This window comes from Colius striatus, chromosome 10, assembly GCF_028858725.1.
Source record: "Colius striatus isolate bColStr4 chromosome 10, bColStr4.1.hap1, whole genome shotgun sequence".
NCBI classification, from domain to species: domain Eukaryota; kingdom Metazoa; phylum Chordata; class Aves; order Coliiformes; family Coliidae; genus Colius; species Colius striatus.
Window position 1 is genome coordinate 33730085 of NC_084768.1, and position 12523 is coordinate 33742607.

The 12523-nt window shown below is 46.5% G+C and overlaps 1 protein-coding gene across 1 annotated transcript; it reads right to left on the reverse strand.

Annotated features, from left to right (window-relative positions):
• Nucleotides 1-1238: 1238 nt before the first annotated feature.
• On the reverse strand, nt 1239-11624 carry LOC133626242 (uncharacterized). The gene is made up of 6 exons (XM_062003857.1): nt 11217-11624; nt 8149-8249; nt 7303-7555; nt 3465-3701; nt 3248-3355; nt 1239-1274 (listed from the first exon to the last, which is right to left on the reverse strand). The coding sequence occupies exons 2-6, from the start codon at nt 8238-8240 to the stop codon at nt 1239-1241; spliced, it is 726 nt and encodes a 241-aa protein (XP_061859841.1). The 5' UTR covers nt 8241-8249; nt 11217-11624.
• Between the last annotated feature and the right edge of the window lie 899 nt (nt 11625-12523).

The window sequence follows — 12523 nt, forward strand, 5'->3', positions numbered from 1 at the left end:
ACTGTGAAGAAGCTTTTTTGAGGCCAGCCAAAGCTTCAATGCACCCAATGTTTTTGGTTGCACTTTGGAACCTAAGGCCAGGCTCTCCTTTTCAGAAATCCTGCAGTAGAACCAAACTCATCTTGCTATTGCAATGCACCATAGAGCAGAAGGAGGTGAAGATGCCTGCAGTGCTGCACAAGCCAGCAGGCTGCAGCCAGGCAGCAGCACCCACCCCACCTTGCTGACCTACTGTGGTGGAAGGAGCTTCACTGCTCAGGATGAGGATGGGAAAAGCGTAGGAAACAGGCAGCTGAATATACACACAAAGCAAAAGGATTAAAACCGCCATACAGAACGCTTACAACGGATCAGCCACACATTTCTGTGGAAGGAACAAAGGCTTTATGAAAAAGCAAATGAAAAAAATATCTATTTCCTGAGACTACAGGCAGCCCTAGAGACTTCTAAGTATTATTAATCAGAGTAAAGTCTGCCAGATGCTGCCAGAGCCACTCACCAAGGAGCTCAGGCCTTTCCAGCAGGGCAGCTGGAGCCTAAAGGGTTCAGAGCTCCCCAGAGAAACACTTTGGGTTTTTTGTTGTCCTTGGTTTTGAGAGTGCCTCTTTCACACAAGACTTGGTCTCAGGCTCCGTTATGTTTTCCACTTAGAGATTTTATCACAGGGGCATCAGTGATAATTTTGTTTCTTTTGACTACCTCTGTGCTTCGAGGGTTCTGCAGAAAGCTGGTGTTCAGGTAATTGTGGCTGGCCCTGTGCTAGCAAACACCATCTCACAAATTATGTCAGCCTCCTCTAGTTTTTCAGTTGATTCCAGGACCTCAGTTCAGGATACCATAGCCTTCATTCGTGTCATTTCACATGAAGGACAACACAGCCTTTAGTCAATTGCAACGTGGTTGTTATATGAGAAGTCTTGTTGAAACAAACAAGTTTTTCATAGTACTGTGGATTAACTTACGTATTTCGCTCTTCTTTTTCCAGAAAGGGATGGCAAAACACACCTAAGCACATATACATATAAACCCATCTATTTCTACACTAAAAAATATCACAGAGAAATGCTCCTTTGGAGTAGTGATTCATTTACAACCCAGGAGAACAACAGACATCCTGCTACCACTCAGGACAGGACACAGAATGAAAACAAAGGATAAACAACTTACCAGAACCGAAGGATGCCTTAATGAGAGGTGGACGAGTCTCACTTTTTAAGCAAGACATGGCGCTTCTCTTGTCATACCACTAATGCAGAATAGGTGACTTCAGGTTGCTGGTTAAACACAGAAGAGAAAAAAAAATTGCACGTTGTTGTTGAGAGATGTGGCTGAGGTTTAGAGACACAATATCGAATCTGACTCAAGCAGATGATGATACCTTAACAGAGTAAATTACCACAAGGACTTCTATTCCTATAATTTGAAGGAGCTCTGTTGTTTCTTGCTAAATTTCCCATGAAATAGGCAGGCATGTACATAGGGATGGGAATGTATATGCCATCACTGTCTGAAATGAGCAGCCCTTTCCCCATGAGCATCGCTGTCTGAAATGAGCAGTCCCTTCCCTACGGCCTCCTCCACGCTAGCCGGCCCCAGGCCCCTCTCGTCGTGACATGTGCTCACATCTCCCCTTCTTCTGAGGGCCTTTGGCACTTCCCCACCGTGCTGTGAAGGTGGAGGCTCAGCACTTGTGTCTGGGCGCCACTTCCCAAGCCGAGGGGGCAGCCAGGCTGGGCTGGGCGCTGGTGGCTGCTCCAGCCCTCGACGCGCTCACCAGAGCCAGCAGCACCCACACAGACCTTGGCTTTGTTCTGCCACGCTACAAGAGGCTGTGGGTCATCAGACTGGACGACCTGATATTTGCAGCCGCTTGTTAACATTCTAATAATAATCTCCAGCATGTGAGTAAATAAAACTGTGTGACCATGCTGACGGTGCACGTGCACACTGCTGTACCAAAGGAACCAGGCTTTACCTTCCGTTCTGAGTTTAATACAACTGCTCTGAGACACAAGACAGATGGGATAGAGAGATCTGAAGTGCTACAAATAAAATCTAAAACTGAGTTTTTAAATATTCATTCTGAACTATAAAGAGAGCTGTGGCTTTTGTGTGCTACAGATGGCTTGGAAATTCAGTGCAAACAAAGGACCAATTTCTGAATACTCATAGCTGCTCTACCATAATAGCTGGAGGCCCAAAACTCCAGGGGTTTGAGATGATTCAACTAGATCCTCTTACCTGCCAAATTTCATCAAAGCAACATTGCTTTTACCGTCTTATAGGGATGAAAGAAATATGAATAGTATAGGTTTTTTTAATGAAATGTGGACTGCTTAAGCTTGAACAAAAAATTACAATATGAATGGAAAGTGCAAGGTAAAGGGAAAACTGTCTTTTTATCACACACACTAAAGCACGGCATAACATGAAACCTGTACTTTTTATAGATTGAAAGATTAAACAGAAATATTTGGTAGATTTGGATAAATGAAGGAAATAAAACCAAAAAAAAAGCATAATAAAAATCGCTGGCAGTCATAATCAATGAGAAACTGCTGACTGATTGTCAAGTATGGCCTTAGGTTTAAACCTAAGAGAGACACATGTGTTTCTTTGTAAGGTAGCAGGGCACGACCTCATCAATCAGAGATTATCCTCTGCATAATAGTTTATGGAAAGAAACCACTAACACCAGCTCCCCATCTGCCTTTCAGACAGAGGCAAGCAGATACAAATACAGCTGGAGAGGGACTGAGCCCGAGTAACACTGCTGCTTAGGCTGCTCCATTTACATAGCAGCACAATAAGCATTTTCTGATGATATTAGCCACTAGCACTCAAGTCGAGACCTTAACGTCTTTGGCTTCAGAGAGGATACTCCTCCACCTTTGGGATGTATTTGAGCTTCTACAAGAACCAAACAGGGCAGCAAAATCAAGGAGAGACTGCATGGGAACAGAGAGCACCTGAGAGGACCCCTCAATCATCAACAGTCCTCCAAATGTACAAGCCCTGGAGACACACACAGTTCTCGATCACAGACAGAAGCCAGGCTAAGGGATATTTATGACCCACCGCTGCCAACCAAAGGGAGAGCAAGCACAGGAATACGAGAAGTCTGGAAGAGTCTGACAGCAAACAGAACCGTCCTGTAACGACAGCAAGCGCCAAGAGATGGTGGCAGGGTGATGCTGAGAGATGGGTGATGGGCAGAAGAGGCTTGATGACAAGTGGGTTACGTTACCTGTGAAACCTGGGAAGGACACAGACAGAGGCAGCCTGACAAGCATGAGCTGTCAGGGGAGCGGTGGTTGCCACAGGGCTCCAAATAGGCAGAGGTAACTAGTGCTACCTTTGTCGAGATTAGAAAAAAGGATGTTAGGAAACATCAACAGAAGTTGATGGGAGTTGGAGTAAACATTTTAATTACTTCCAGACAACATGGGAAGGTGTCACCTTACAGGAAGGAAGCATTCTGCTGGTCTTGGGAGCCGCCCAGGTAAAAGGTGTGAATTCAGACCAGACTTCTCTCCTTGGTGGAGAGAAGTAGGATGCTGCTGCATGGCGGGGAGGGAGGAAGGAGGCCTGGGCAGGCAGCAGCACCAGGGCTTCCCTTTCAGCCGTGTTGGGCTTCCGATGCCAGATCCAGATCCCTCAGGGAGCAAGCAGCCAAAGTGTGGCTCGGCCTCTGTTTGCAGCTAAGGAGAAAGAGCGAGGGATGAGCAGAGAGGAAAGGGCAGGATCCCGCGGCACCTCGTGGGGAAGAGAGCTTTTCCAATGACCTCACTGTCCTTTTGAGAGTAACTGCTTTCCAGGACAGAGTGTCCCAACAGGATACTTAAATGCCTTCAGCATAGCACAATATTCAGAGATAAAACCGAACAACTTTTCATGAAATCTGCCTCCAATAAAAACATCTTTATTGCCTTGGGCTAATGTGTAAGTTACTGAGAGATTATGGTTCAACTTCTACAGCCATTTTATGTAATATGAAAAAGAATCCGTCGGGACCTCATCTGTTAGTCCTCTAAAATACAAAATATAAAATGTAGTTCTAAGCTATGCCTCATCATGGTAATAGGCTATAAGCTCTTCTCCTAAAACCTCACTGCTGTCAGTCTAGGCAAAGCCAGGCAACCTGGCTTAATCACCTCCTTGTGACTTGCTGCACTGTGCCCCTTCCTTTTGAACATATATAAATCCTAATTATGTTTTAATCCTTTACTAGAACCCTGGCAAAATGCCTGCTACCCTCCCAGCATACAGAGGTGGATGTGGGCAGGCAGAGGAGCCGCAGTGCCATGGTGCCCCATTCCCCGGGGTCTGTGTGTGGCTGGCAGGGCTCAGTCCAGGCACAGCCCCTCCACGAGCCGACTCTCCTGCCCCGGTTGTGAGGGGCTGCACACGGTATAGGGGGGTTATCAGCCGGTGCTATGTGGCTACAGTGGCTAACAATACAACAGCTCAAACGTGGCCCTGAGGTGAGCTAGGCTGTCTGCACAGACATGCCCAGCTGAGTGCCTGCCCGAACTGCCAGTCTCCCACCAGGACACAGCTTCCTCAGGGACACCCAGAGCTGTCCCCCTGCCACGCCATGCCCTCTCCTGGGCTGCCTCTGCCCTTCTCATCTGATGGAAATGAGGCCTCCCCATACCTCCTTTCCCTCCAGTACTGCCATCGCAGAGCCCAAATGTGCTGTGCATTACTAAGAGAAAAGTCCCCAAAAGTAGAAGGCTATCTTTAAAGTGATGAACTGATTTCAGCAATCACAAGTACTGTTTAGACTGCAGTTTTAGCTCTGCTCTCTTCTGCTGCAGTGAGGGAGAGCCTCGTTCTTCATAAAACACACAGTTCAGTAAGAACCAGGGTGGAGTCACTGGCCTGTTGCCTTCTCTAGAGTCTGTACTATAACAAGTCATGTGTCCACACTAGGAGAGTCAGTAGGACTGTCACCGCTCTGCTGCCCAACGTCTATGTCCGCAGCGACAAAGCTCTGGTCCCCACCAGGCCCAGAGGCCAGGCAGGCTGGGCTTCTGCCAGCACCTCAGCAGCACTGCCTGTGCCCTGGTTTGCTACCCTCTGCTGCTGACCCGGCAGCTGCCACAGAGTGCCCCAAGCAGCAGGCACACTCACGCCAAGGATGGGCTCATCCCGCGTTCACGGGGCGCCCTGTGTTTCCGAGAGGAGGGACGGTGCACTTCCTAGAGCTGCCTGAATGAAGGTGACTGAGCAGAATCTGTGCTTATAAAGGGGTGCTCTGAAGCCGAATCACTATATGAAGCATGGACTTGGGTGTTACTGTTCCTTTACACTCCCAAACAGAAGCTGGGGCCACTAGCATCTTGCCACTGCCTTCAACACTCTGCTCCATACAGTTTCTGCTCCATACAGTTTCCGCTCCTGTCGTGAAAACAAACTGGAGGCAGCTCGTGCTGTCTGCTTTAACGTCCAAATTCCTTGGCCTAGGAGACTATCTACAGTGCAGTATATTTCTGTCCAAGCCTTAACAGCTACCTCTCCCCCAGGAATCGCACACTGCTGGGGAAAGCAGCACTGCAAAAGCAAGCCCCTCGCTGTGGCTGTTTATAGACCGGATCACTGATTCTGGGAGGTCACATCATCATAGTAAACTTTAAAAAAAACCCTCTTAGAAAATGTACTTTAATTGGAGGAACTTACTTTTTAATTTGCAATTTTAAATGTGAGCATGTTATAACTTGTAGCTGAACATTTCTATAAAGATAATTACATATGGCAAGACAGAAAAACTTTTTAAAGCATTTTCTCTTGAATGTGTGCCTGAATTCATTTACAACTGTTGCTGCTTTAAACACTTCAGGCAGAATAAGTGGATGGCACTAAACAGCTTAGCTGCAATTATTATGGAATGTCTGAGGTATAATTTCCCCTGCGGTTTTGTTAGGCGTACAAAATTCATAATTCTGATTTGTGGCAGGTACTTATTACCCATCGCAGGTGGAGATATGCAAATATTATTCTAGTAGGGGTGAACAGCCTTTATTTCAGTATTCAGCTATTAACGAGATTTGTGAGTCTGGTACTCTGGGGCCATTTAATTAATTAGATGGTACAGATAAAATATAAATTGTTTTGTAGGCTACACAATTCCAGTTCTAGAAGATGTAAAATATGGCTAAATGAACTTGGTATGGACTGATTTGTTGTTTCATGTATGGCACAGGGTACAGGCAAATCCTGCTTGCAGTTTTTGCCTATATAATCCCGCACAGAATCCTTGCCTTGTCAGTACTGTGGGCAAGAGATGTTATTTATTTGTCATTACTGTTAAAAATGTCTATCAGTTACCCTCTTTCTAAAAACTGCCGGCATGCATCAAACAAGGGGAAAAATGAGGCGTGTTCTTTAAAGAAAGGCAAAATGTACATGTTTCAGAACAAGCACAGATTTCGGAGACATGCAGATCTGGTAGGATATTATTGTCTCAAGGTCTGACACTTCTATTTTAAATAAATCATTTCCATGGCATACATGAGCTGAACTTGCTACGGGGAAACGGAGAGGGAGCCATAGCAGCGTGTCAGCATCTATATTCTCAAATCATTCTATTAGCCAAGTAATTCATGTAATTCCTTTCCTAAGTATGATCTCTCTATTCCTGCAAAAGATTTCTGAATGCAGGAATTTGGGGTCAAAAAAAACCCCAAATTGTTAACCCCAAAGCCTTCATTCCCCAAAGTGATAGCTGTAACAGTCACAATGTTTGCCAGGAGTTACAGCAAAGTACACGGTGAGACATTTACCCTGCCCGGATACAGAGGAAATAAAGTGCATAAGGCGTGAGGTCGGAAACGGTTTGCAAACTGTCAGCATTTAAAGGCAGGCATTGAGCGTTACGTTAGATTTAAATTGTGGGTAAAATACTACACCACACCATTACAGTACTCTAAACAGTGAAAGAAAACAAGTTACTTTTACTGAAGTAGGAGTATAATCAGCAGTCACTCTTATTGGTTTATTGAACATGTTTTGGGGTCCATTCCAACTGTCTTTATTAGCTGTAATGCAAATGATTTTTACACTGCTATTTTGCCAAGCCCTGGTAGCTGCTGTGCTGCAAACACACCCCATTGCTTTGTGTCTGCTGGAGATTTACTGACAATCATGATAAAGGGCACATAAAATGAATAACAATACAGCACTAGTGCCAGATGAGAAAATGAAAACTAACGGGCAGATGATACCGTAAGCTTTTGGAGCTGGAGAATGGTTCTGTGCAGTGTAACTCAGAAGCACACAAGTTCCACGTCAGGTACGTACCAGGAGCTGCTCTGGTGGCCTCCTGTTGAGGGCAGAGCCAGGCAGCCAGCCCTGGGCAGTGGGCACGGGCCCGCCCTGGCTGCCCCTCTGAGAGCTGCTGCCTATCTGGGGCGGCGGGAAGGAGAGCTGGAGGTGACAGAGACCACCAAGGACTGGGGCTTGGCAGGAGCAGAAAGCGGCTGATGGAGATGGGAACAGGCTGGACTGATCCAAGAGTGTCCACGTAGGGTGAGCTTCTGGCATGGGAAAGAGTCTGTAAAGACACAAGAACTGCCTTTTACTCAAAGGAGATGGTTCTGACTTTGGAGACATCCTGCACAGGAGAGATGCAAACCTAATGCCTTTGAATAGACTCTGGACTGGCCTGGGAATCTGGCTGCAGAGATAAATAAAGCAGAAAGTAGAAACAATTCCAAGGGAGAAGGCATTGATTAGGATCTGAGGAAAAGGGCCAGTCATATCTTGCGGGTGAACAGGATTGATCATATAAGAAATTTGCTGCAGCTCAATCCTGTGATGATATACAAGGAAAAGAGTTGTGGGTAACCGAGTCTAACCAGAGGATTTCCAGCAGAGGAGAAGGATGGGTGCTTTCATCACAGCACTGGCACAGGTAACTTCATTGTTTTGGCTGACTTGTCAGCTGTGATTCACACAGTGAGAAACCTGGGGGAGCCGAGTGCTGGTGCAATGGCAGTGCAAGAGACGTGCCCTCATGTTGCCCTCGTGGCAACACCCAGGAGAATCACAATATTCAGTTTATACATATATGTACGTGATACGTATGGAAGCATTTTAATATAGCTGTAAGAAACGGGATGCTCAGACACAGTGAGGCCAGCTTACCTGCAGGCTTTTGACAACATGCAGAAAGTCAAACCCACTTCAATCTCAGCTCCCATAGCCGTTGCAGAACGTACACTGCATCTGCTGCACATAATGCCAAACTGCTCAGGAAAAAAAGGAAGTCTAGGTTTCCATAGAATAAATACACCAGAATAATACTCTGCATTTAAATACCTTAAGTTGGATAAACAATACCCCATGGGTAGAACCTATAAAAGGCTGCTCCTGCAGAAGATGAAATCCAGGAAACAGTTTTAATTGAATCTTTCCAAGACTTTGTAAAGATGCAGGCACAGCAGCAGCACTACATGCAGCACCTCCCCGACAGCCCTGAGCTACGCACTCCGAACCCGAGGAGCAGCGATTCCAGCACATTGACCTTTTTTCCTCCCCCAGGTATGCACACACAAACACATCATTAGTTCGAAATCAATGCACAAATGAGAGGTACGATCAGAGAGGTATGATCAGAGAGTTACATTTACTCCTGGTGGCGGAGAGCGCGGGGCCACGGGCCTGAGGCAGCTCCTGCGGCGCAGGCACAGCAATCGCTGTCTCTGGACACAGAGGGGCCGCTGCTGCTGCCAGGATGCTGCCACCAGCCTCTTCTCACAGCAGCATTTTATGTGTGACCATAACACTCTCTGGGTATCATATTTGCAAAGAGACAGTGGAGCAAAATGCCCATGTGAGGAAGGTCTGTGCCTGACAGTTTGTCGTTGATTCCCCCTCTTCCCTGCCTCCTGTTAATACAGCAACATTTATCCACATCTAGTGCCCCATAAACCACACATGCAGCCAGCACAGCACAGCTCAGCATAGCTCTCCTGCCACCACAGCATGGCAGGGCTGCACACAGGACTCCAGCAAGGTAAGAACAATTCACACACACTATGCAAGCATTCAAAAATTAATGCAACTAATCTGGTTTCACCTGACAGGAGGTAAATTATTGATCTTTGCAGTATGAAAGCAGCAAAAAGAACAAACTCAGAACTGTGCACTTTCACGTGCACCCTCACCTCCCCTTGTCAAACTTAAAACACAGTCATATCCAAAGGGCTGCAGGGAGATTTGAGAAACACGTGTTCTCCCTGCACGATTTAATCATGGTGTGAGCAAAAGGCGGATGCTCCAAGAAGCTGATAGTTGTGTTGAACAAGAAACAGTGTCACTCGATCCCGTAGCACCAGCTGCTGCTCCCAGGAGTACAGGCAGGGAGACAGGCAGCTTAGGCTGTCGGAGCCTCCCCTTAGTCTTTAACAGGGGACTGAGAGTGTACATCCCTATAGTCAAATCTTGCATCCCTGAAAGCCTGGTTCAGTCACTGGTACATCACTAATGCTCTTCACTCAAGGGGCAAACCTGCTTTATAAACCAAACCTTGATTTTCCCCATTTGCTCCCCTCTCCTGGCAACTCCTGCACTGTGACACAAAGCAGAGCTCCTGTAAAGTCGCTGCAGAGGTTGTCACTCCACGGGATAAAAGTACAGTGGCCACTACTCCCGCTCTCCTGCTGCTCGCCCCCATTCACCCCCACAGACTGCAGCATGAGCCCCATAGGCTGTGTACAAGAGAGGAACAGAAAATAACCCTACCAATAGCAGCTGATGTTTTTCCTAACTTTTCACTGTCTTCACTGTGGGGAAAAAAAAAAAAAGAGCAACTCCTCCAGGACAGGTCCCTGTTCCATGACCCTAAGCACAGACATTACATCAGGTTACAGAAAGTCACCTGCTGTGGGCCAGCTTCTGCTGATATTAGCTAAAAGACTGATTAATTTTAGTCTTAGATGGCTCCTCCACTCTGCACACCACACACACCACCACTGATTTGTTGTACGAATGAAACAGCTTGAACGATCTTAGTCCAGGAAAGGATTTCTCTGAAGACTTTGAAACTAACAGGTTTGAAGGAGAAGAAAGAGGAGTTGCAGTTCCCTTTGTACTCATTTTTCCTGTCCTTTAAGCCTGCGCATTCCAGGTTACTCTTAACCTTCTTGTCCGACACAGCGCCGTGTCTTCCCAGCACAGCTCAGCAGGAGCCTCTCAGCACCCTCCCCAAAGCCCATTGCCGCAGGAGGAGCGCTCCCCAAATGCTGCAAGAAAACCACATTACTCCAAACTCCAGCTGAATATTAAATATGCCACACTCAACTGCACCTTCCAAATACTATCCTGCCCTTTGCTGGAAAAGGATAAGCCTTCCTTCCCACCCTGTAAGGAGAAACGTTGCCCTGCATATCCGATCCCCAAGCAGAGCGTGAGCCCAGGATGATGGAGAAGCTCAGTGTATTGCTGTGACATGATCTTTTATTTCCAAATAAGGAGGGAATTTTGTATTTTATCAGAACACTGCACCTTCCAGAACACAGCCTCAATGGCAGGAGCAAGCCATGCTATTGAGAACTTTGCTTAATACTTATCATAAACTTTCCCTGCATCTGCCTCAGCCCCTCATCCTTGTCTCCATCTCACACGGTGAATACTTCCTTTCTCTTACACTGTATCTTGAGGGTGTTATTGATTAGGAACAGGCCCTTTAGGCTTCTCCAGGTTCCATATAGCTCTTGGTATCATTCTCATTGTTATTTTTTCTGTAGTATTGCTTTTTTCTCCTGCCCTTCCACCTTCCTTCCAAAAGCTGGAAATGACTGAGATGAAACCATTAATGCTCCTCTACTTACCCTGGCATTTCTGCTAGCACTCAGCTTGAATACTGGCAGCAGTTCACATCTAACTGCCTCACCACGATTGCCTCCTCTGGCTTCAACAGGCTCACCTTAACCCACAGCGGCTGTTCTAGAGCAACAGTTCTGCTCAAAACTTCCTAAGCAATATCATACTAGTAGAATTCCTCTTTAAAAAAAACTAAATCCCCTTTGTTTTAGAAGAATTTATAGCAATGCTCTTCATTATTATTCTGGCAGCTCATCCCTTAGCAACAGTCTTGTTGCAGCCCCACTGGAAAGAAATACACAGTATTTATCTTACATTATTTGTATATAATTCCAGAGGGAATACTACAGACCAGCAATTATGTATTCTACTCCTGTTTTGCAACATACCAAGTTCTTCCCTTTTAAGCTTCCCTTTTAATAAAGTACTCTTTCTTCTTTAATGTCGATTGTTACCTCACTTGACCATATCCTCTATTTTCAGCATCATCGCAGTCCTTCCCACCTCCATCACCCTGCACCCTCTGTATCTCACTGCTGTTCAGCGTCCACTCCTGTGAACTGAAGAGACAGAAGCAGATGAAGGATAACTGTGCTGGTTTGGGCAGGGGTAGAGACAACAGCCCCTTTTGGCACCCAAGGTTGGGCACAAAGGGTTCGAGATAAGGACAGATGATTGGAATGTGCTAGATGCAATTTACAGCTGTTATTGCTGTTTAGCTATTAATTGACAGGCTCCTGTGCTTGCCATGGGGCTTGCTTGCCTCACTGTGCAGAGCAGCGCTCGTTAGTGGCTGCTCTTTGCTTTTGCTGCTTGCTGCTCTGCTGTGCTGCTTATCATCTGGTTCTGCTGTGCCTGGGAACGTTTTGATAACAGCAGTGGCCCTGTGCCTGTGCTGGCAGGTGGCCAGGGACCGCTGCCCTGTCTGGGCTGCTGTACTGCACAGGCTGGAATGCCAGCGAGAGCCTGAGGCGAAGGGACTGGGATCTGTAGGCGAGTCCACGTGGGAGTGGGACTCTCCTGAGTGTCATGGCTGTGATGCAGCAGGCAAACCACTGAAGGGATGGTGGCCAAGGGTAAAAACATGCTGGAGAAGGTACACCTTGCAGTCGCAGACATGGCTGTACGTGAGCTCATGCTGGAGCACCTCAAAGTGTATGGCCATGGGTAAGCCTCTGGCAGAGCAGACTGCAGCCAGGGTAAGGCCACGTTGGATCAGTTTTACTCCTGAAGGGACTGTGGCTGAGGGTAAGGCCACACTAGAGCACATGTGTCTCTGAAATCACATAGCCCACAGAGAAGGCCACACTGGAACAGATGTTATGTAACAGCTACAATAGCTACCTTTGGCAGTTATCACATTACACCTAGAGTGTTCTACCAAAGATGCTCATGGCACAAATGTGGGCTGTTAAATTACGGGTTAAATTAAAACTGGAGCCTTTAACTGCTTTCCCTTAGCTTCTCAATGTGATTGCCACTAACTGGTGGTGTTAATTTATTATTAATTGCACCAAGATATCACAAAGAACCTCACAAAAACTTGTAATTACAAAAGCCCCCATGGAGTCTTTTTCTTTGCCAACCACTGGCTCTCTAGAATTAAAACAGAGAAAAGCCCAAAACAGCTTGCTAAAAAATGTGCTCAGTGGATAATTCAAGTTGGGTGGGGTTTTTGTCTATAGAGACACAAAGA

Excerpts from the sequence above, each read along its gene's own strand:
- LOC133626242 (XM_062003857.1), bottom strand. The coding sequence starts at position 8,240 with ATGTGCAGCAGATGCAGTGTACGTTCTGCAACGGCTATGGGAGCTGAG. Across the intron at positions 7,556-8,148 it reads ATGTTGTCAAAAGCCTGCAG|ACTCTTTCCCATGCCAGAAG; the intron begins GTAAGCTGGCCT and ends GTGTCTTTACAG. Across the intron at positions 1,275-3,247 it reads GTCCTTCCCAGGTTTCACAG|CAACCTGAAGTCACCTATTC; the intron begins GTAACGTAACCC and ends GTGTTTAACCAG.